We start from the raw sequence: 24,549 nt of genomic DNA on the forward strand, positions 1-24,549 counted from the left end.
CTATTGATGGAATAAGAAAAAATAAAACAAATATTAACATTTATATTAGACAGTTTAGTCATTAGTTATCAAAGTATCGAATGTCAAAATGAATAGCATTTTCACTGTCTAAAATACAAGTAAAAAGGATATTTTGAGTTGGATTTGAGAGGTAGAACTTTACTCTCTCGGTGTCAGGCATTCATTCTGTATCCGTACATCTCGCCTTCAGTGCCCCCTGGATGTTGAGGGTTGTGCTGCCGGTTATTCCCCGCTCGTCCTGCTGGAGGCGGTATTGAACCAGTTTCTCCTCTTCCAAGTGACTATAAAGGATTGGATGAAAAAGGCGAACTTGCCTCTTCAATTGTCCAAGCCTAACGTCATGGAAAGAGTTAGATTGTTGCAGCGCAGAAAGGAGTAAAAGCTCCAGAAACAATAGAGGCTCGTAATGTGTGATGATAGCGGGCAGGCTCCGGTCGTGTGGCTGCTGATTCTCCGGTTTGTTTACTTTAAAGGATCGAGCGAAGATGCGCAGGAACCTGTTTACACGGAAAACGGAGCAAGTTTGTGTCTGAGGGAATGTGGAGCTGGCTCACAATGTACAGGGGTACCATTACTCATCTGGCTGTTTTCCCTCCGTTGGTTCTTGGAAATATATTCTTCGAGGGTGATTTCAAGGATCTGCGATGAGAAACAAGTGTCTCGATAAGTGAAATAACGCAAGGTTCAGGTTTTGGAGGATTAAAATCAACGTCGCTGCTTTTGGAGGAGCTCGTCTTGCGAAACGGGTTTTTGTTTCTGAAATAGCCGAGTTTGTGACGCGAAAGCAGGTAGACATATCTTGATTAACCAGGGTGTGTAATTGAGCGTGTATATCATATATATTTGTGTTCACGTTTAGACAATAGAGCCTGAGCCTCCATGGGCCAAGGATGCGTTTAGGTGCATTCTAGAACAGATTGTTTTGGCGGATACTGGAGTAATATTCTTATGTAATTGCTGACTCTGTCTTGACTGAGTGTCAGATCATTAAATTTACAGCAGCTCTCTTGTGCTGTTGCACACCTGATCCATCAGCTGCCATGTAATTTGAGACAACTTTAAATATTACAGTGAGTTCGTGTCAGATGTTTCCAACTCGGCATGCATCCGGACTGCAGCATCAACACAATCTAGACACGATGTGCATGTAGAAGTTATTTGATTTAGGACCCACTGGAGAATCAAGATGTCAGTGAAGGCTAAAGCCATTTACACTTTTCAAAGTGAAAACAAGGAGGAGATCAGTATTCAGGAGAATGAGGAACTGGTTATCTTTGATGAGAACTCAGTGGACGGCTGGTTTCAGGGGGAGAACAGCCGAGGGGAGAGGGGTCTCTTCCCTGCATCCTATGTGGAAATTATTCGCACACGTTCCAACTCTAACGTGACCGACTGCTCCATCAGCCCAGCTGGCTCGCTGGGAAATGACTCCTACTACTTCCCCTCCACTGCAAACACCACTCTTAACATGCAGCAGGGTTACTATGACGACGACGACGACGACTGGGACGACTGGGACGACAGATCCACGGTGGTGGATGATGGTGATCACAGTAGGAGCCCTGGGGCCAATGGCCATGCCCATCAGAGCCCACTGTCCAACAACCCCAATGTGCACTACCGGGCCAAACCACACATGGAGAGACAAGACAGCATCTCCAGCTCCAGGAAAGGCAGCATGGTGGGCAGGAACTTGAATCGATTTTCCAGCTTTGTGCGCTCAGGTGTGGAAGCTTTTGTGCTGGGCGATGTGCCCATGATGGCAAAGATAGCTGAGTCATACACCATTGAGATGGGCCCTCTCGGGCCCCAGTGGAAGGAGAGCCCACAGCCTTTCTCCTGCTCCATTGAAGATCCCACAAAACAGACAAAATTCAAAGGCATCAAGACATACATTTCATACCGGGTCACGCCGTCTCACACGGGCCGTCCCGTGTACAGACGCTACAAACACTTCGACTGGCTGTACAACCGGCTGCTGCACAAGTTCACTGTGATCTCCGTGCCGCACCTGCCTGAGAAGCAGGCCACGGGGCGGTTCGAGGAAGACTTTATCGAGAAGCGTAAGAGACGACTGATACTGTGGATGAATCACATGACCAGTCACCCAGTCCTCTCCCAGTATGAAGGCTTTGAGCACTTTCTGATGTGTGCTGACGACAAGCAGTGGAAGCTGGGCAAGAGACGGGCGGAGAAGGACGAGATGGTGGGTGCCCACTTCATGCTGACCCTCCAGATCCCCAACGAGCACCAGGACCTTCAGGATGTAGAGGAGAGGGTGGACTCCTTTAAGGCCTTTGCCAAGAAAATGGACGACAGTGTCATGCAGCTCACACATGTTGCCTCTGAGCTGGTGCGTAAACACCTGGGTGGGTTCAGGAAGGAATTCCAGCGACTGGGAAATGCCTTCCAGTCCATCAGCCAGTCATTCATGCTGGACCCCCCCCACAGTTCAGAGACCCTCAACAACGCCATCTCCCATACAGGCCGCACCTATGAGAACATCGGAGAGATGTTTGCTGAGCAACCAAAATATGACCTCTTCCAGATGCTGGACAAGCTGTCACTCTACCAAGGCCTGCTCGCCAACTTCCCAGACATTATTCATCTACAGAAAGGTAACAAGATGAGTGTGTGAGAGAGTTCTCTGATATCTCCGTGCATGTCAACAGAAATTATGTGCAGCCGTCATGAAAATAATCCACACAGATGTTCAGCAGCATCCTCCTCCTCCCACAGTTTTCATTCCTCCTTGTTGAGGACTGAAATTCAGTGTCAGGCTGGCGTTGGCGGCGCTGTAGCATCCTACAAATGAGCCATTAGGAACCAGACTGAGAGTGTCGTCAAGCTGAGTCGTAAAGTTTAGAGAATAACAATTGTGTGACTGCTAATCGCAACTATGAACACATTGTATTTATTTTTTTGTGAAGGGCAACAGATCAGGTCAAGTATTTCCTCCAGCATTACAGTTCCACTTCTCATCTTTTGACACTCAAGATAAAGAGCTTATTACTGCATTTTTCACTTGCTGAGAGTGTACATGCCATAGTCATGGAATTATAAACCCAACTAAATCCAGGACAGAGTGTACAGTGACATCATGAGCGTTTTTTTCATGAAGGTCAGTGAGATTACATAATTTAATGGTTGCAACATTTGTAAGAAGCAAAGTGAAAGCATTGAGTATTTGAAAATACTTCCAGAAGTGCTAATGCTTGCCTGAATTTTTAATGTAGGTCTGGTTAATATTTCCTGATAAATAAATGAAAATGTAGGAAACTGTCACATTTTAAAAGACAGTGGAAGAAAAAAAAAATCCTGGATCTGATCCTTTGATCCAGATCCGCACCACAAATGAAAGGGTTTGTCCTTTACCCACAATGCATTCTTCCACAAAGTTTGGTCCACTTGTAATTTTTATTGTAGATGATAAAATTATATACAAGTTGGATAATTAAACATTCATGTTCCAATGATAATAAAACCATGCATGTAATACTCCGCTCCTCTGAATGACCGAACAAAACTTCGGTGCATTTTTTGTTGCTGAAGTCGAGATCCTTTGTCCAAATCATTTATGAGACAAACAGGTTGAGAGCTTTGTTCGTGTCGTGTAATATTACCACCAGCTGCCATGATGCAACAAGGACACTTGAGTAATATTGGCAGGGAGGGGTGAGTGGGGTTGGCAGTCGGAATGGGTGGCACACTATGAGGTTCAGGTCAGGTCTGACAGGTCTTCATGATCTTAATCTGGTTCAAGCGGTTCGTTCTGTGTGTTCCAACTGTAACCGATGACAATTTAAACCTATTAATCGACAGTAATCAGCGAGATCCAAATGAGTGTGAGGGTTGGACGTCTACTGTCTCATGTAACTCTCCACAGACATCCCTGGTCTGGGTTTAAACGGGTCTGTGTGTAACGTTTAACACAACGAAGTTTACGACATGAGGTGTGGTTTGCCTTTTTACTGCACTGGGGAAGCTAAGCTAAAAACAGTAGCTGCTTGACTAACAGCCACACAATAACAGCGACCCACACAAATGAAACCCGGCTGCTGACGTCGCCCATCATCTTGAGTCACCCAGCCGAGCAGGTGTGATGAGTAAATAACCAACCGGACGTTACATTCACGCAATGACCGGCTGCCGCAGCTTCTTTTTTACCCCCTCATCAACACTCCTCTCCTACGGCTACTGTGAGCAGTCCCCCAACTCCTGAAGAATTTTTAACGCAATGTTGTGATGGTAGAGGCTCAGTGGCCGATGACACCACCTTATGACCTTATTCTGCCTTTCAAGTGCTCATAAATAGGAATCTTGATCATGCAAAGATTTTTTTTTTTCATTCTTGCATCTCTTCTTCTTTGTGTCTCCGGGATGTAGAAAGCATCAGCCACGTACATTTAGCTTGAAGCTAATGGGCAACGACAGGTCGTGCTGCATTTTGCGTTCAAAAGGTTGTGTGAAGCACTTATTTCTCTCCATCGAGATCAATATACTGTAAATACCACTTCAACCAGATACACCATTATTGCCGCTTCCAGAAATATATGATGACAAATTCTGCTACATGAAATAAAAGTTTGTTCTGTGTGCGCACCTCTGCTGAAGTAATCCGAACAGACTGAAGACCATGTAGTTTTTCACTGTGACGGATGGATCTGCCTCATGCTGCACCCCTTTACCAAGTTTTTTTTCTCAAAATCAGCTTCTCTAGTTTTGATGTCATCCTGCTGACATACAGTCCAATGCTACCAATCACATTACCCCCTTCGCGTGGGTAATTGATTGAGTTCTTGGCAGCGCTGCAGGCCTGACCATCAGTGCCATTTTTCTGAAAGCCTGCTGAAAGAATCTTACCTGTCACACACGGACGTGGTGAGATAGAGTCATTGGCCCTTTCCACCAGGAATAACTTTTCAAAAGTGGCCCGTCCTGTTTGCTATAGTCATTGCTTACAGCTGTGAATGACATAAATGCGGTGAATCATATAAATCTCCGCAGTGACTAACAATACTGTGGGAAGCTTCACTGATGATATTTACAGAGTTTGAACATGTATCAGCACTCACTCATGACTTATTTATGCTCAAGTATTCACATAAGGATGTTTAATCTCATCTATGTCGACATGAAGTCACAGAGCGCGCCTTTGTAGTGAAACGTTCCCTATTTGAATACATCGACAAGGTTGCGTATGTGATGGCGGCTTTTCATAAACCCCAGAGTGTGATATTAGCTGTGGTGAAGCCTGCGATCAAGGCTTATCTGCTGTAAAGCTTGTTAAGATACAGTCAGAGCGCTGGTGTATCAGCATTCTGCGTCAGCTCTCAAACAAACAGCCATATCAGCTCAGGAGGAAGGAAAGGGCTGCTACCAGTGAGGAATAATGCTGTTGGTAAATGTTATTATCTCCTTCAAACAGCTGGCTCTCATCAGTACAGAGGTCACTTGTGATACAGTTCACTGACAGAATCGCTCCACCCAGGAATGACTGAGAGCAAAGACATCTGAATGACATTAAAGGGCTGGTCCACTCAAATAAAACAAATATTACTCAACCCTGGTGTTGTAGGGCTCGGCAGAGAGGAGAGATATGAGTAACTGCCTGGTGCTATTGACAGCAACTGTGGTGTCTTATTGACACTGTGTCAATGTACACACCAACAGTTTCTGTAACTATCTCGTTCATACTTGAAGAGTAATTTATCGGCTTAAAGGCCAATTTAGACCAAAGTTTCACAATAAGACAAAAAGGGAAAAGTCCCAGTTGGGCAAACTCAAGCAAACTTGCAAGTCAGCTTCTCAAGTTCCCAGTGGCTGGCTTGAGAACAAAAGCACATCTCTTAGCTGTTGGTTTATATATATCTTTGCCAATTCATGACTATGAGAACTGCTGCTAAATCAGCACAGTGAGTCACTGCAAATTAAAAAAAATCCACTGTTGCATCTTTAAGATGTGTCCCAGGATGTTGCAGACCAACACATGGCGAGTAGGTGCAAGTTCCAGTTCATCTCATGAAGAATATTTGGTCAAAAGCAGCTTTGCTGGACAGAAAACAGTTAACAACCCAGTTGAAAGAATTTAGTTTCATAGATAGGAATGAAGATCCTGGGGAAGTTACGGTTCGTGTCCTGGATTGTTGGTTGATGGCGTATCTCTTGGTGGTTTTGCATGTTCATGCATTGTATCCATGTTAGGTGGATGCATGCTTTGTCTTTGAGCAAACCGGTGAAGGCCAAGCCACTGGATCAGGTTGGAGTTATTCCACCAGCTCACCAAATATTCTGGTCTAATTATTCTCACCCGCGGTTGCTCAAAGTCAAGATTGGTGTAACGGCCAAATTGCTAAAATTGAGGCTTTAAGAGTCGGCGACATCATGTTGTTGATAATGTCACTCCCATTATTTGGTGATAGAGGATATTTCAAAATCTTGGCCCATTGCACAATATGACATAATTCATTTTTTGACTGATGGGGATCAAGTATATGCAGTCGAACAGCAGCGCAACGACTACGCTAATAGCAGCCAGTGAAGAGCAGTTATGTGTGTGAGGATCTGGAGGAGAATCGGAAGCATTTACATTTGATGATTGAGCCACATCATTTTGATTTTTGCAGCTTAGAAATGCAATACTTCTATTTATCCACTCGGATTAAGAAAGTGAATCAAGCCTCAATACTTGACTGGAAGTTGCCAATTATTGGCACTCATTCATTCATTTCGTTAACTAAAATTACGCTAAACGATTAAAATCTTATACATGCTGTTGCTGGCATTGAATTTCTGGTGGTCTTATTTATTTTCTTTTAAACCGAAGGTTAATTTAAACAAATGTTAAGCCAATTTCAGACTAGTATTTGAACGTGTGAGTGAGTTGGCTTCTTTTGTTAGATAAATAAAGGGATTCGGTTGAAAGCCAGAGCCAATTTTTTTAGATTTTGGACAATAAAGTTGATCTTAAATTTTGTAATGCTTCCTTTCCCGACAGCAAGTGTCATTTTGGAATCGCTTCCAAATCTTTGGTATCATAAAGGCAACAGCTGAGCCTGTAGAGACCGCAGGTACTTGCACCAGAAGTGTTTTTGTGCGGGAAGAGGTGTTTTCTCTCCACTGGGTCTTCCCTGCCGGTCCAGAGAGGTCTCCTTGATGTGACTTGTGTTCTACTGAACCAGATACAGCTGTAGCAACACTTGAACACACAAAACTGAGGTCAACATTTTCCGGGGCGCACCTCCTCCTCCTCCTCCTCCTCTTCCGCCTCTTCATCTCCTCGTAGCTTCATTCCTGCCTGATTTCCCTCTTCCTGGTGGGATCCTGGTGAGCCAGTGAACTGCAGGAACTGTCTCTGTAATGAGTTGCCGGGCAGTGGCTGCATGTGGCCTTGATAAAATCGATGTAAGGCAGGTAAAAATTTGCCCCTCATGTCTGGCTACATTCCTTTCATCTGTTCTCCTGCTGTTTTACCATGAGGACCCTCATATCTGAACAGCCCTAAATTAAATCTTGTCTGGGGTGAAGAGGGTAGTCAGCATACTTTGAGCCTTCGCAAAAGCTAATCCCGTTAGTTAGACCTCCATCTCATTTGAGTACAATTGGAAATCTTGATCTGAAGCCTTAATTGCATTGCATTGTTAATAGAATAGAGGATTTTGTGTGAGCAGTGCCACAGCTGCACTCTCACTGCTTGATACACTTGAGTCTTTGTTGTCAATGCTGATCTCTGAAATTTATTCCAGTGTCTCCTGTTGAAATATGATAAGTGGTTTTGAATAATTGTACATAATTCTGAAAGAAGCAGTGCTGGTCGAAGCCCTTGTTGACAGTATTTAAAGTTGATCATGTTCTTGGGAGTTTGTCTCTGGCAGCAAGCGAGACCAAACAACCTCTTCAAGCTTTGATTCAGTACAAAAGAAAACACAACAAAGTGACACCAACTCGGCTCTTGGTGTGAGTATCGGCACAATTAGATCTGATTACGTTACGTAAGAGCAAATCTGAGGCGTTCCAGGTCTTGACCTCTTTCTCTTGTGTCCCTAGAATGACATATTGATGTAGGTAACAATGACGTTTCTATTCAAACTAAATAGTGACCTATTGTGAGTTTGATATAAAGGCCACACTGGACTCATTGTGATAGAAAAAGCAATGTAATTGCATCCAACTAAAGCACAAGACATGACATATACACTGTGAAATTTACAGTGCATTTAAAAAATATATAGCAACAGATGTTTTTCTGGTGACTTCTAATCTTATCTCATTTTTGGCTTGGGATTATAAAGTTTAGACAGAACAGTGTGTTTGCGTGTGTGTATGTGTGGGTGTGGGTGTCTTTCTCCCCCTGAGCTGTTGCTGATAGTAGGATGAAAACCAACTGTGATGCAAACCAGAGCGGAGCATTATTCTGCAGCAGAATGAGCAAGCTCCCCTGGGACGCCCTCAGCAGGCACAGCCAGACTTTTAATCTGGACAAGAGGTTAGTTGTCCTCCATATGGCAACACATTACAAAACCAGACTATCAGTTTAAAGGAAAAGATGTTTTGTTGCCAGTTCTGAGGAGGTGTGTGAGCCAAATGCCCCCTTGATCTCCCATTGCAATCTACAGTTTAGTGATTTTTCCCCACATGCACACATCAATGTCTCTCTTTGGCCGTAAGCAGTGAAACTTAAACCTCGCTGCACTGTGCGCTGCCTAGAGTTGTTTAGATTACCAGTATTGGAAATGTTACTTATTTTGGCTAAAGTTACTGTTATTAGTTCTGAAATACAACTCTGCTACTTCCCAGTTAGCTGGGTTATTTGTGCATGGTATTACATACAGCAAATTGATTCGCTGCCTCTCTAAAACAGTAGCCTAAACCTAAGATAGCACAACTTCCTGTGTTTCCACTGAGCAGCACTGAGAAATGTGCTGACAAAACCTAAAGCCGGCTGGCTAAACTTAACTAGCTGCAGGCTTCACATTGCATGAAACAATTTCCACACAACTTGACCAAAAAAAAAAGAAAATCCGAAAAATCAAAATCTCATTCAACAGGCTGGATTTAAAAGTTTATATTATTTATGGAAGTGGGAAGTTCCATTGTAAATCTATTTGCGACTTTGTAGATTATCTTTTACAGATTGATTTCCAGTGTGAAACATTTGTCGCACGGAGCAAAATTATTAATGAGGCAATTGTTTACGTTTGAAAATCCCGGGAATAAAACAGTTTATATTTATTTGTTCAGATTTTGGAAAGAGTTTAACCTGAGCCAGGTCATAATGAGATCATATCACATCTGTTCAGAGTTAGTTGTCTATGCAATTGTTAAAATAAATTAATGTAACATTGTTAAAACCAGGATTAGAGCGAGTAAGTACGACAAATATAGGGCACAGATAGATGAGGTCATGTTAGCATAGCTACTAACGAGCCAGCAACAGAATCACTTGACTCCTCGTCAGAGTTTTTCAGAATACGACTTTCAGCAACAGCTCTAACAAAACCATAACAATAAATCACTATTGCTGTTATTGTGAAGGCAGGATCATTGTGCCAGAAGTAGTTTTACAGTCAACTGCTCTGGAATCATTGCTGACAAGATTTCCACTTCCTATTTTCACTGTCAATATGAGAGTGTGTTGAAAATCTGTCATTCAGTTGTCAAAATAAGACACAAATATAGATCTAGTCAAAACTTCCCACTACCAGTGGTAAAATAAGCGACTCAATCTAGTTTCAGGAGGCCGTCATTGTCATGGAATCGCTTCGTGTACTTCTCAAGTTGGTGGAAATTGTTTCATGCAAAGTGCACCTTGCAACTAGTTAAGTTTAGCCAGCTTTAGGTTTTGTCAGCACATTTCTCGGTGCTGACCAGGAGCACATGTTGTGTTTATGTGGCCTGACAAACATGTTCCACATTAACATTCCACTCTGTCGCTAGAAGAAAATACCCCTTTGTCAACAGGTAGACAAACGATGTGCCTCAGAGCTTCACAGTGTCCCTGTTATGGCATCGTTTGTATGTTTTTTGTACGATAGTTTGTTGGCCTCAGTCCCCGTTGCTGACTGTGGTGACTCCAGAGAGCAAATGTTTTCTCTCTCCAGTTTGCTTACTCATAAATCTTGACAAAGGCCGGGCCCTCGTCTTCACACGTACTGCCTATCCACACGCTCCTGCATTCCTGTCTGTGCTGGCCCAGCTCGATGCTCTTTCACACTGAAGCAGAATACAGATGTATCCAGAGAGTCCGGCTGCCGCCTCCATCGCCCTCCTCAAAGAACCACAGATTCTGTGGCATCAGAGAGAGGATGGCATGAGGTCATAGGGAAGGCTGCTAATATCATAAGTCTGTTAGGAGACATTGTCAGTTCATATTCAGCCACATTCAATTTACGAAAAACACAGAACATGAAATACAGCCTACTTCCATCACAGACTGTGTACGTCATAGGTTTAACTAGAATTTACTGTATTAGCCCTGTAGGACGTGGGTCTGTTTTCATCTAGTAGGACAGTAGCCCTTCTACCCAAACTACAGCAGGCTTCAAAATCAGAAACACTCAGCGCAATCGTGAATATTTTGCTTCAAAAAGCTTTTAGAACTCAGTGTATCATGAGTAGCTTGTTAGCTGCAGACTTCCCAAGAGTAAGCAAAGCCCATTGTGTTGGATTTATTGAGCAACCTCCTCATCATTTTTAATGAAGGCGCTGCATTGGTAGGAAAACACAGACGCGCTGCACTGCGTTAGTAAACATCGCGCATGATTGATGGTTTTCGGTGGCGTTTGTCTGTCTGGCGTGCAGGATTATGTGGCTGAATTTCACCAAACTTGGTGGAAGGGTGTAACACGCAGATGTGTTGAACATCATCGGTGTGGAATTGCATTTTTGTTTTGTTTTTTACATTAAGTTGGTGGAGGGTTGTTCACTCTTGAGTTCCCTCGAGTTTTGGTTCGAGTTAAATATTAATTACGTTCCCTCCATTGCTCAAACTGTATTCTTGAGTGAGCGTCATCCTCCCACCAACAGAGATGCTGACACATTTTCCCGTGTTATTTTCATGCTGATCACATTTCTGAACTGTGACAGGTCTCACCTGTAGGACTGCATGCATAACTGATTATCACCTGACTTCTTATTTCAGCTTCAGCTTTCAGCTCATTACCATGGTTTTATGACCCATTGTCTCATTGCTCTGACTGTTTACTGCAGGCTGCAGCAGAAGTAAACAGCGGTGAATATGCTAATATAGCAGCACACCAGCTTTATAAGGTGATAAATGGCCGGTGTTGTGATGCAGCTTGTTGCTGTGCAGCCAGTCAGCCAACATGGATGAAAAAAAAAAACCTATCAATCGGCTCATTTTTTCCTCTTTTGTCCTTGAAGGGAGTTCTTTAATGTCTTAAATGGTCATTATCTCTGCTTGGCTCTGAGGCTTTATCACAGACAGCAGTACACACTCAAGGCGGGGGGGTTATGCAGTTTGAAGTTAAATACATGGCTGGGAATGTCTGCATGTGGAGTCAAGCAGGATATCTCAGCTTCTTGCTAGAGTTTTTGACTAATTTCTCAAAACATGTTTTGCAGGAACCATTTAATTAGACAAAGTTTGGCTGTAGTGTTGCCCTACATTAGACTGGCAACGTGTGTGTGTGTGTGTGTGTGTGTGTGTGTGTGTGTGTGTGTGTGTGTGTGTGTGTGTGCGCATGTGCGCGCACCTCTCTCACTCTCGCTGGGCTACAGCCCTCATAACCTTGAAGAGGATACATTTCTTTGTGTTCCATTGCTCACAGTGTCATGGATACATGGAAAATAGAAGTCATAACCATCTGTATTTGTTTACTTTTGGGCCCATTCAGTCTTTGGCTGCATCTGTGCACGGAGCAAATATGACTTCTGCCTCTTGGACTAAGAAAGCCCATTCAGCTTTTTTCTCTCTGGTTTATACCATCAATTCCTTCATATTTTCACTCCCATGACATTTAAGTAGCTTTAAAATGTGAGAAAAGCTCTGCCAACTGTAGCTGGAGTCATGGTAACATGGACATGGATGTTTGTGGTTGTCATGGAGACGCCATTCCTCAGAGGAGAGCATTGTTAGCCATACGTTGTCTAGTCTTGTGTCAGCATGTTGTTTTGAGAGCGTTACATTGGGATCATAAATCACGGGGGTGTGATTTATGATGCGCAGATGTGTCAGTGGAGGTTTGATTGCAGGGAGGAATTTATTTAATGAAAACTCCGTCCCGCCCAGTCTCCATCACATCAGGAACATCTGTCCCATAAAGAAATCTCATCGATGCACTGGTACGATCATAAACGGTTGGCATTTCAGGACGTCACAACGCATTCCTCACGTGGATTAAAGGAATAGTATTTGGCTGTATCAAAGGACTATGTCATAAACCATGACACGCGTCACTTATTTCAGGTGATGTTCAAGGAATACGCAGATTTTCTTTTCGTCTGGTGTGTGTGAGGTTGACTGATGCTGAAAAGCCTCCGTTCAGAGCTAATAATAATAAAGCCTGTAATTTTGTTCAGCTGGAAAAGCCAAACATTTTGATGTGTCCAGTTTAACTTTTGATGTCACAGCGACTGATGTTTTCATACAGATGTGAAACAAAACCTGACCTGCAAATGGATAAAATAAATCCTTTGGCGGGGGAAGATAAACATGGACGTATTAGCAGCAGTAATGATTTATATATCCCAATGCTCACATCCTAAATCTTGACAGCATCATCTCTGACACAAACGTGGATTTATAACAACATCAGTCAACTTTCTCTTTAATTGAGAACATCTATTGAACGTCTATTTATGTAGATTTCATTTAGAGCTTTACTTTTAGTTCTTGGACAGCCTAAAGGAAGGCCAAGTCAGGAATTAAGCATTGCTGGTAACGAATTCTCTGTGCAGGCTTGAGAGGGCGGTTCTGTTTTGAACATTCTTCATCTCTGAAGTAATAAAAACACAAAGAATTGGAAGTATTTGGTTCCATGTTTCAAAGCCACTCCTCATAGCGCGAACGTGCCTTGAAGATAAATGGACAAAGAATATCTGAGACGGCTAAAATCTCGTCGGAGGACTTTCCAGCTGCGGCTCTGCTTTTATCTGATTGGCTGATGTAAACATCATTACTGTTAGCTTACTCAGCAGTGTTATTCTTTCATGTTTGCGGCTCTTATTTTCCACTTTAAATGCTGGCAGATATTGCTGAGTCCTTTGACCTAGTCCTGCATTCTTGAAGTTATGTCTCAGTTCTCTTCTCTAGCCTCACTTCCTCCTCTGCAGTCTCCGCTTTCTTGCATTGTTTGTTCCTTTCGTTTCCCCTCGTCCATCAAGCTTCAGAGTCACCAATCTTCAACTATCCAATAGCATTTGAAAAAGAGACAAGGTTGTTTTAAAGGAACCGACACAACAAAGTAAAGGAGTACGTTTCTCTGTGTTGGGTAATGACGGAGCCAAAATGGGCGGAGATATCCTGGATTAGATCTGCTCAACTTCATTGGGAAATACAACAAAACAAGCAATTGTAGTTTAATTCTTTTCAGACAGGAAGCACTTTTAAAAGTTGTCTGCATGTCTTGTTGGAATACATGACAGTGCATGATTTTATACAAATGGACATCAAGATCTGGTTCCATCTTTGTCATTTCTGATGGATTTATTGCAGTTTATTCAGTACGACAGTCATTCAGACGCAGCTCTTGAAGACGACTGTAAAACTCATCGTGCCTCGTGTCGTCTCCACTTCTGCTCACTATGAACCGCTTTTCACATCCGTTTTATGAGTTTAACTGCCTGTGGATAATGTTACAAACCCAGACACATCCGTGACAGGCAACTGTGTCTGGTTTTCCGACAGCACTCCCGCCAGTACACAACAGCGGTATGCTAATTTTGATCATGGTCGACGGTAAAAACGGTGAAAAGAAACAGTGAAGGAAAGATAAACTTCAAATATCAAAGATGAATCTGCACTGTATCAAGGTAAAATTTGAGGAAGGTTTAAAGGTGTTGAAGATACTGTTGTGCCCAATCTGAATCCCAAACCTCATAGGTACTAAGGTTTCCTTTCTGTTTTCTTTTTTTGCTATTTAATTTGTTTGAGAACAAAACAAATCAAACATCTCATCAGTTCACTGCGGCACTTGAGATCAGCCCCTCCCACACACACACACACACACACACACACACACACACACACACTCAGAGCCCTCTATAATGGTCACTGTTTAGCTGTGACAAGCCTCATTTGTCTCCAGCTGAAAATGTTTCTGTTTACAAGTCGGTTCAGTGTAAACAGGATCCACTAATCTTGCCTCTCTGTCATGTTCTTCATGGGTTTGTGGTCAAATTCCTTGATTTCACAGTTTATCGATGAGTTATTCTTGTCACCCCAATCTAAAATGGGACACTTCACAATTAAATGTAGGTTTGTTTTGGTCACTTTCTTCACTAAAAGATCGTGGACTTTCCATGTGAGAGAGAAAGAGATTCTTCTTTCGAGGTTCCGAGTCTTAAAGGAAAAGGAGGCTGTTGTTTGTTCTGTGGTTGTGGTGCATTGAAGCACTGAACTCATTACATACTCGTGGCTCTGCTTTCACATATAACCCTGCACTGTTTCACCCCCCACTCCACACACACGCACGCACACACACACACACACACACACACACACACACACACACACACACACACACACACACACAGCTTTATTGAGAGGATGGTGAAACAATAAGCAGCACATTTCATAATTGGATATTGCATCCAGCTTATCCTCTACAAGGGAAATCACCACTTTATTAGACACATTTCTTAATTTGTCATGTCAGTTCACTGCAAATACTGGTTGTCTAATATCTCTGTTAGCCCCACCAGTGAGGTCACAGAGGTTTACTTGCATCTGTTATTGCTTGTGGTTGCTGTTTATTTTTCTGCAGACAGGATTTAGCGAATTCTACCAGGCCGATCAACAAAGAAAAGCATAGCGGAGGGCTGTAACATGGGCTAAGGAAGCGCTCAATGAAATGTGTTGCTATCCCCCTTCCCCCCCAGAACCAGACAGGAAAATAGGTACCTTCCATCCTCTGCTCACCAGCTTAATGCTAGCATCGCCTGGTCTTCTACAGAGTAGGGTTGTGAGGGTTGCTATGAAAACACAGTTCAGTACTTCAACACATCTTCGACTCGGACACATAGCTGGAACCACTTTCCTGAGCAGATGCTGTGAATTGGCAAACAAAGGGAACACTTCTTGAAGACGAAAGACCAACCTAATCATGGCCACCATTGTAAGAGAGGATGAGGCGGATTACTTCAGATAGAAGAAGATCCTTAATCCGATCTAATTGAATCGGAATACACAGTCATACAAGGAACTCAAGGTTTTGGAAGCTGAGTGGACAAAACACAGCTATGCTAACCTGCGCTCTGCCATTCAATATGCTAAGCTAACTAGCGGTCTGCAGGTCTGTGCAGGTTCCACAGAGGAGGGAAGGATATCTCCCTTCTAATTTGGCTCTGAGTAAGATGGCAAAGAAGCACATTTCCCAAAAAGTTGTCCCTTTAACAGAGGAAACCTGCAGTTTTTAAAAAAAATTGGCCTGTGTTGTTTAGTCAGTTTCTCAGGAAGTAAAACAGTAACCTGGTCTGTGTTGCCAAAATGCACCTCTTGTTTTGGAATTGAAATTGTAATAACAAGTACGGTTAAAATTGTGAAAAAAATCAAACTGGAATGTGAGCATAATCTCACACTTCTAAAGCTGTTCTGATTGAACTGTGACACACTGAGCCGGAGCATATGGCTTCCTCAAGACACACACTTCAGCAGTATACAGTTCTCATGTCCACCAGCGGAATATTAGCTTTTATTTTGATTGCACACAGATTATGAGGGTCACTGGATTGACATTTATAGACTCCACTGCAGTTTAATAATGCTTCCACTCCAACATTAAACTCGATGAATAATTTATTTTTGCTTCGACTGTGTAGCAGATCAGAATCATTAGATACGCCTCAAAAAAGTATGCTAATGTTTCCATCTAAAAAAAGTAGCTGAAGTCGATGGAGAAAATCTATGATTGGTTTGTTTGTTTAAAGGGCAACTATATAGCAAATGGAACCTTTCATTTGCGTCAGCACGTAATTACAAGTAGCCTACTAAAGCAACCTATACTGTAGGAAATATCTCCCACTCTTAAATGCAAAGTTCTGCTTTCTCTGATTTGGTGCTGCTGTGACCTCGGGCCCAGGGAGGGCTGTGGGAATGAAGAATTTAGCAGATGCCTGAGTTCAGTCGCCCAGAGGATTGTGGTCATAGTTAATCTGAGCGTCCTCATTCTTTTTCTTTCTGTCTCATGCTCACACATACTGTATGAGCCAATGACGCTGCACAGACCCTCTCCTTTCCCCTCCCCTCCTCTCTTCTCCCCTCCCTTCCTCTCCTCACCTCCCTTCTCCTCTCCTACCACCCACCACCTCTAAATCCCCAATATCTGCCAAGCACAGGCCCATAAAGCTGTCACATGTGAAGGAGTTCAATTCTCTCTCCAGCCGTAGCCATAAATCATGCGCTACCTGATCAGGTTGGGCATGATAAACAAATCAGGTGACTCTCCACACTGCCAGCCATGTATCATCGAGCATTTATTTGTTACCGAGGGAAAAGAAGGAAGCTTTTAGTGGGAATTTATTGATCTTTATTCTGTCACTGTTCTTTTTTTTCAGCTTGTATTTTGCAGGATTAATGTTCATGTGTCAAGCTAGCCGCACGGAAGAGCAAGCTCTCATTGTGATGAGATTTTTGCATTTGGGAATCCACAGAACGTTACAGTTTAGCAACAATTTTTCTTTTCATGCTGTCAGATTTTTTATTTTTACCTTTTGTAACTTATGTCTTACATCTTGAGAAGTATAGGTTTGCATCAAGTAAGAGAGCTGACATCGCAGTGAGGAAGAGATTATTAAACTGCCTTTTCTTGAGATGTTGTGTTTCTGCTCCAAAAAAATGTTGATTCGCCCCCCCCCCCCGTTTGTACACACACACACACACACACACACACACACACACACACACACACACACACACACACACACACACAACCGCGGACCTCTTTCCTTTATGTCTCGCAGACATGCTATCTGGTGATGCACATTCTCCTCTCATGTGGAAAACAGAATACATGAATGTAGGTCAGTGCCACAGACTGTAGTCCACACGCCTCTTCCTGGAACAGACTGGAAGTGCTGTTCATGCTTTCCCAGACTTCTGCCAGGAATTCCATACAATATCCAGGGCAGCATGAACTCACAGATACAGCTAAGAATTGCAGCAGCTACATTCTAGAACAACTCGCTTGTCTGAACTTGTTCGGCTCGCTAGATTATCATATCTTCCCGGCTGAAATCTGTCGTCTTTGTGGGTTCAGGTTCTGCGTGATTGAGACTCGCTAATCTGATGAGAAATGCAGGGTGGCGACATGCCAATGGGCTGCTGTGCTCTGCCTCCTGGAAAGTGACGTCATGGCAGTCTGGATGAATGTGGTTACAACTTGTCCCCATCGCAGTGAAACTAGACATTTGGAATGTGGTGAAACAAAAAGTAGCAGTGTGGCGTGTTCCGATGAAACGTACAGATTTGTGCGAGCTAATCGCTGTGGGGAAAAGTTACAATGTTGAACAAACTGCTGAGAAGATGTCAGCAACAAACTTCTGAATGTACTGTTTTTTTTTCTTTCTTTCTTTCTTTTTTTTTTTTTATAAAGCACAACATACAAAAATCCAGACCCACCCAGAGCAATAAAATCAAGACATTTTTATTACTTCTCATTCAATAGGAGTATGATGGATTTTATTGAGAACCTTTTTCACAAGCTTGTTGCAACTTTTCAATTGCTCTTTTCATCAAGTTGTCGTCATTAACACCAGATTGTACGTTTTTACGGTGGACAAAGACAGTCTGTGTAGAACTGCATTAAAGGGCCAGTTCAAGTTACAAAAAAAAAAAAAGTTGAATCTTGTTACCTAAAATTACTGTTTCCATCCCACTATAAACATGGTAAATAAAATTGATTTGTGGTATATTTTCAAATATATTTAACATTTAGCAACGGTGTTTCTTTTTTTCCGTTGACATTTTCCACTGTGAGCGTTTCTTAGCCAGAAGATGACGGTACTCACCTAACGTCAGGTTGCTTAAGATTCACTTGACAAACAGACGGAACCACAATTACGGCCTTGAATGCTTAAGAATGTTATTTTTCAAAAAAAGTGTGATCATCCCATTGCTCCTGCCGATGTTCCATGTACTCACAGATGAACAGATTAGGTTTTTCCAGTCAAAGGTCAACGTGACTCCAGACTGCCGAGGGCCATCTCATGAACGCATCAAAGAAATTCCCTGAGATTCACTTGGACCTCAAACGAACTGTGACTGCACCGGCCCAAACTTTCACATGCTAACATGAACAAAGTTCAAAAAATGCTAGATCATAATGACTCCCCAACACAATTAAATTGGAAAAGTCTGCACCGAGTATAGCTCACGGGTCTGGACAAACACGGATGTAAGCCACAACTGGGCCAGTTGGCGGAGGCAGTTGACCACGGAGCGGACAGACTAGTTGTTGTGTGGGGTGGAGCAGAAAATCTGAGAAAAAAAACCCCAAAAACTATGTGTGAGACCGTCTACCACAGAGGTCAGCGAGTGAGAAAGAAGGTTGCTGGGAATTTGAGGGATCGGAACCTTTTTATTTTTTTGTCCTGGTTTCTTCGCTGTTTCTGCACAATTAATTTTCAAGTTCCTGTGACATGTTGGGGTCGGATACCACTCCGCTTTTAGAGTAATTAAGCTTTTTTTTTTTTTTTTCTTATTCGAGGTGCCTTTGCCAAGGTGAAAGAGAGCCAGCGGATGACTGACGAGGGGAAGATGGACCAGGACGAGGCTGACGGTATAAGAAAACGCTGCCGAACAGTCGGGTTTGCCCTCCAGGCAGAGATGAGCCACTTCCATCAGCGACGAGAGGTGGACTTCAAAGACATGATGCAGGCCTACCTCAGGGAGCAGATAGCCTTTTACCAACGTGTTGTCCAGCAACTGGAGCGCACCCTGCGCATGTATGAATGTCTGTAAAGACATCCACCCTTCACCTGGTGCAGGGTGCCAAAGGACACACACACACACACACACACACACACACACACACACACACACACACACACATACAGAAGACAAAGGAAGGACGGTCCGCGTCTTGACTCTTTTATCAAGGTTTTTTTTTGTATTGGTCATGTTTCCAGTTTGAAAAGACTTCATGGACAAGACATACAAAGCCAGTCATTCTTTTACTTTGATGGATTCAAAGTCATATTTCTTGTTATTTTAAAAACCTACTGTACCGTTTTTTTTTTTTTTTCCTGAAATACACATCACCTAATAGGCAATGTCACAGCATATTGTATGTTTTATATAATTTAAGCTGTTCGTAACATTAAAATATGAGCATAGGTTTGAAATTTATAGCGGTTTCTATAAGTAGAATTATTCTACAGTGTAACACATTAAACGGGTTCTGTTCCCTTCTCTTCAAAACCATGCACTTTGGCGACTGATTCAAGTTACTTCCAGAATATAAAAAAATGTAGAAAAAAAAAATCACTGATTTTTATTCCTATAGGAATCGATGGTGTAAAAGGCGGCAGATACAGTAGAGTGAGGACGACTGACATCACAACCTCATCTGGTTCACGTTGGGGTTTTCAATTTGCTCAGGTTCACTGATTTGTTTCACTGTGGTTATCGCTTGATACAAATTAAAATACCTGTCTAAACTTCGCACCATATGGTAGGGCTGGCTGAGAGCCTGTGTCCACAGAGTGTTTGCCGGCGTATTTCTTCAATTGTTTCCAATGAGGAGCAGGCGTATGCAGCCTCCGCGAGGAAAAGTGCTGCAGCCAGCATCTTTTTTCATGGACTTTGGCCGCTTTTTTTTTTTTCTTTTCTTTTTTGTGTGCAGCTGTTCTGAGCCCCTGGGGTTGAAAATCTCTTTAACTTTTAAGGAAGGCGCTGGCGTCGTCTCAATTGATCCTTTTTAAGCTAAACATGTGGGTTGGCCTCCCTGGTAATCAATGGAATGGAGGAGAATCTTGTTCTTGCTGGTCAACATAAACCCTATCAAATGTCCGATAGGAACAATTTCATAACAGAGAAAGTTTTGTCAACGACACGACATTGAATATTAATGGTGTGGTCCCATCATGCACCCTCACATCCCCTCATATCAACAGCTGTCAGCTGGAGCAGTGACATCATTAGTAACATCATCCACAAAGAGTACGAGGGCAAATGTGTCATAGCTCTTAATATCACACAAACTAAATCTTGTGTGTTTTTTTTTTTTTTTTTGGGCAACCCCTTTTCAGCTGAACCCCCCCCCCCCCCCCCCAAAAAAAAACAAACAAAAACAAAACCCAAAACGCTTTGTGGACACATGCACAGATTGGTTTGGAAACAGTTTGGCTTGGTAAGTAAACACATTGTTTCTAAAATCAATGAGTAATCATGTTGAGTGATTGGACTATGGTTTGGGTTCAGAGTGAGCAGCCCTACCACATCACCAAAACCATCTGACGCCCCTCTTTGACCAAAAATTCTAGTCCCAGGAACAAGTTGCTCATCAACTAACAGGGTTCTTTTGAACAGCTGTTGTCTGCATCTCAACCAGGATCTAAATTTAGGCAACTTAGTCGGTGAACATACGAACATGAAGTGAGGCCTGTACCTCGTCGTCGCTCCATCGGTCGTTCTCTTTATGGTTATTCCGTTCCATTATATACCCGCAGAATAGCACCATAGCAACGTACATGGCGGTTGAAACAGAATACGATGAATACCTACCACTCTGAATGCTCTGTGGAAAAAGACCCACCTCCATAGTTCCCAGGACACCACAAATTACTATCTCCAGAGGTGAGTCTATTTCAGAGGTAAACTGAGCGAAATTTAGACCCTGGGTCCTGCGGTAGCAACGAAGGTAGTTCCCCCAAAGATTCCTTGTTCCCGGGGAGAGTCCTTGTCGTCGAAAAGGGGCTTTTTTTCATTTTTAGTTTTCCTACTTTTCATCAAGATCTAAGTGCCTTCAAGGATGTGAAGCATTCTGACAGGCTGTGTTGAAATGGACCATTTATCTGTGTGTATCTGCGCAGCTCAACTGACAGAGCGGACTGTTGGAATGAGTTGTGTTTAGAGACAAGTTTGCACATGTTTTTTTTTGTTTGTTTGTTTGTTTTTTTTATAAAATACTAGTAAGTCATTTTGTGCTGGGTTTTGTTTTTGCGTGGATGAGTAAGTCGACTACTGTGCTGATGAGTTCAGATTCAGAAAACTTTATTCAGAAAACCTTCTTCCATGGTGGAAAAGATAATTTGGATGTTCTTTTTTAATGTAGCAGTGAGTTCGTGAAGCCAGCTGATACCAAACAGAGTCTGATGGTGTTAATGGATCACCTGTTTGTATGAGACAACCCGTTTCTTGAGCAATGCTTTGGTCGGTGCGACGTCAGTGACATTTTGTCACCTTGGCCAAATTTTCCAGCCGTCTGCATTTGTTTAACACTTTTACACTGATCGGTGAACATTAAGTTAAAAACAAAAACCAACTAAACTCCTGTCCAGTACTGTTTGTACACCCTGTTTTTCTGGTGTGTTCCTTCTGTTGAATGTGACACACCAGAAATAAAATAAAACAAATGTAAGCAGAAAGGTAACTCGTATGTTTCTAGTGGGAAAGAGGTTTACGCTGGTTTAAAAACCTGTGTTTACACAGGCATGTGCAGGACCAAACTGCTGTTATTAGCATTTTTGTGTAGTCTGGGCTCCAAAAAACAGCCCGTTAATCCACATTCTTCTGTATTTGCGAACTAACTTTCCCACACTGAATGAGATTTGAGATGTACTTTGTCCGATTACGTGTTTATTAGTAATTTAGATTTGTTCCAGCAACATTACTCATGCTTTTTTAACAGGAGAAACATGTCACGGCAACTTGCGGTTTGACGATACTATCTTTAGCATTGTGTTGACCTCAGAGGTTTATATGGAGCCTGAGCTGCAATTACCTCAAGAAGTATAGGGAATGTTTTCGTGAGCTTCACACGTTTTTCCTCAAACAATTCAGTGCTGGAAGATTTGTCACTGATGGCTAAGGGTTTTATCACTGGTCGTGGTTTACGTGGGCTTGAAATTAATGTTGTAGTGAATTTCAGACTGTTTCACTATTACAACAAATCTCCCATAAGTGCTGATTTAGAAATTCTCTGTAAACAGATGGTCTGTGTATGTGTGTGAGTCAGATGAGTGTTGGTTTTAGTTTCTGGTACTGTTCAGTCAGCATTTAACTATACTGTCTAAATGTGGTGTTGCTTTGCTTGTTCATTTTTTTTTTTTTTTGGACAAAACTTTGCTTTTCATTTTTTCTGTTTCTTTCTCGCATTTGCAGTTTCTCCAAGACCAAAGAAGTCTTATATTTTCTACCAGGCTTCCTTTTTTTACTCGTTTTGGTTGTAGTGAATTACATGTCGTAATTGTTCTGAAGAAATTGTGCAGAAAGTATTTTGAAAAAAAAAAAAAAATTCCACCATGAAACTATAAAAAAAAAAAGACACCAAAGGCAAAATGCAAGGTGTAACAAGTAAAGATCCATTCAAGTAAGTGCTTGCAGCTCTAACACAATCCCCTCGCGCTCTGAAGCTGCATGACTTGTAAAATGCAAAGAATTTCACACAGCTGACTGTTTCTTAACATGGATGTGAGATTGGAGAGTGGCAGGAACGTTGCGCTTTAGTTTTGGTCTCTGGAATAACAGATGGTGATTTTCAGTGAGTAATTTGTCACTTGATTTAAGGGAAGGGGACAAAAAAAAAATCTAAATAAAAATGATGGTGATCCCTGTCTGAATTTGCTGTCTTTTCATGCGTCTGAAAAATCAATTTGAGGTCATTTGACTGTTGACATAAGCAGCATTGTAAGATAAAATTTGGATGAGTTGGAACTCTCACACTCTCATTTTAGTGCACTCACCAACAGATCACTTGCTCAAGTTCGCAAACATACTGATAAAAGGGGCAATGAATCCACATTCCAATAAGATTTATTTTAATTTCATACTGATGTGCAATACTGAAGTGCTGTTTTTCTATCTGCGTCAGGATATTTATGAACAGAGCATGATTTAATTTGTCCAGAACAAGGACAGCAAAGGAGCTGTGTCCAGTTAGAAGCTACATGTAAACACAGCAGCACTACCAAAATAAATATCAAAGAAACAGGATTACATCTGGTCCATGTCAGTCCCCCACCTTGGTGTGAAGTGAACTATATCAACATTTATTTGATATAGAGCCATGAAGTTTTGCTCAGATGTTCATAAAGTTAAATTTACAGTTTTTGAGGTCTCCTGAATTTTCCTTAACCACCACTTTTGTTTTTGGCTTGGTAAACTACCTGCTTACCTTGTTGCTGTTGTGCTAATACAGGCCTCAAAGGTGACTGCAAGCATTTAGCTCAAAGCTAACTTAGCATGCAAAACTGTCATGGAAACTTGAGCAATTTACTAAACATTTTTCACCTTTGTCCAAAATCCATGATAATCTTTGTAGGCTATGGATATGAAGGAAACCCCTCCGGCACTTTTTATGAAGTTGACACCCATACTTAAAAACACTTTATTGAAAGTTTTCCGACACCAGTTCCTTGTCGACAGCAAATGAATGCAAAACAAGCCTTGTGCAACATGCTGAGGTGAAGCTCGTGCTTCTCCCTCAATGGCTTCCAGATGTTTCGGAAGCAGACATTTCATTTGCACAGTTCACATCAAGAGCTCTGTTAAGGCAAATGAGGTGTTGGCATGAACCTTGATATACTGAGCTCCCTCTCCTGTTTCACCCAGACAGGTGTCTTGATTCTATTTTGTACCTTTACACTGACAATTCCTTTGCAGTGACATATTAGGTGCAGGAGAAGGATGTCACACTGCAGCCAGAAATTAAGAACTGTTTAAACCGGCCAAACTTTCACTGAGATGGCTTAATTGCCCCCATAAGTTTGTTTTACTTTTAAAGGAAGCATAAATTTGGTGGACAAATCTCCAGAGAAAAGTATAAACAAAGGTAAGAATTTGGGGCTTGGGGGGGGGGGGGTTATGGAAATACTCAATCTTAAAACTTGTGAAAACTGCATTATCTTATAATACTTTTTTTTGGGGGAGCTAGCATTATAATGCTCCCTTACATTTGCTGGCTGGTTAGCACATTACAAGAAGTGCTATCCCCAAAAAAAAAAGGTCATTTGAAATGGTTTACCTCACCTCAAAGTGACATAACTAGTGTGATACAAAAATGAGGACTCCATTAATCTCCACACAACAAAAGCCTTTCCAAATATATACTCTGCAATACATAAGCTAACTGACTTTAACGCTAATCCTAGTGGCTAACCGCATTCTGTGAATATTAGTTAGTTCCTCTC

The 24,549-nt window shown here is 42.2% G+C and overlaps 1 protein-coding gene across 1 annotated transcript; it reads left to right on the plus strand.

Moving 5' to 3' along the window:
- Positions 1-325: 325 nt before the first annotated feature.
- snx33 (sorting nexin 33) lies at positions 326-22,974 on the plus strand. The gene is made up of 2 exons (XM_086209599.1): positions 326-2,639; positions 18,906-22,974. Exons 1-2 carry the CDS (start codon positions 1,208-1,210, stop codon positions 19,157-19,159), a joined length of 1,686 nt encoding a protein of 561 aa, XP_086065725.1. The 5' UTR covers positions 326-1,207; the 3' UTR covers positions 19,160-22,974.
- Positions 22,975-24,549: the final 1,575 nt, after the last annotated feature.

Source organism: Aulostomus chinensis, chromosome 7 (genome assembly GCF_037954235.1).
Source record: "Aulostomus chinensis isolate RoL2024-O1b breed Wild chromosome 7, RoL_Achi_v1.0, whole genome shotgun sequence".
Lineage (NCBI taxonomy): Eukaryota > Metazoa > Chordata > Actinopteri > Syngnathiformes > Aulostomidae > Aulostomus > Aulostomus chinensis.

What these genes read in the sequence shown, in the direction of transcription:
- snx33 (XM_086209599.1), top strand. Translation starts at nt 1,208, where the DNA reads ATGTCAGTGAAGGCTAAAGCCATTTACACTTTTCAAAGTGAAAACAAG. An exon ending in CATTATTCATCTACAGAAAG is followed by an intron (nt 2,640 to 18,905) that starts GTAACAAGATGA and finishes TTCTTATTCGAG; the next exon opens with GTGCCTTTGCCAAGGTGAAA.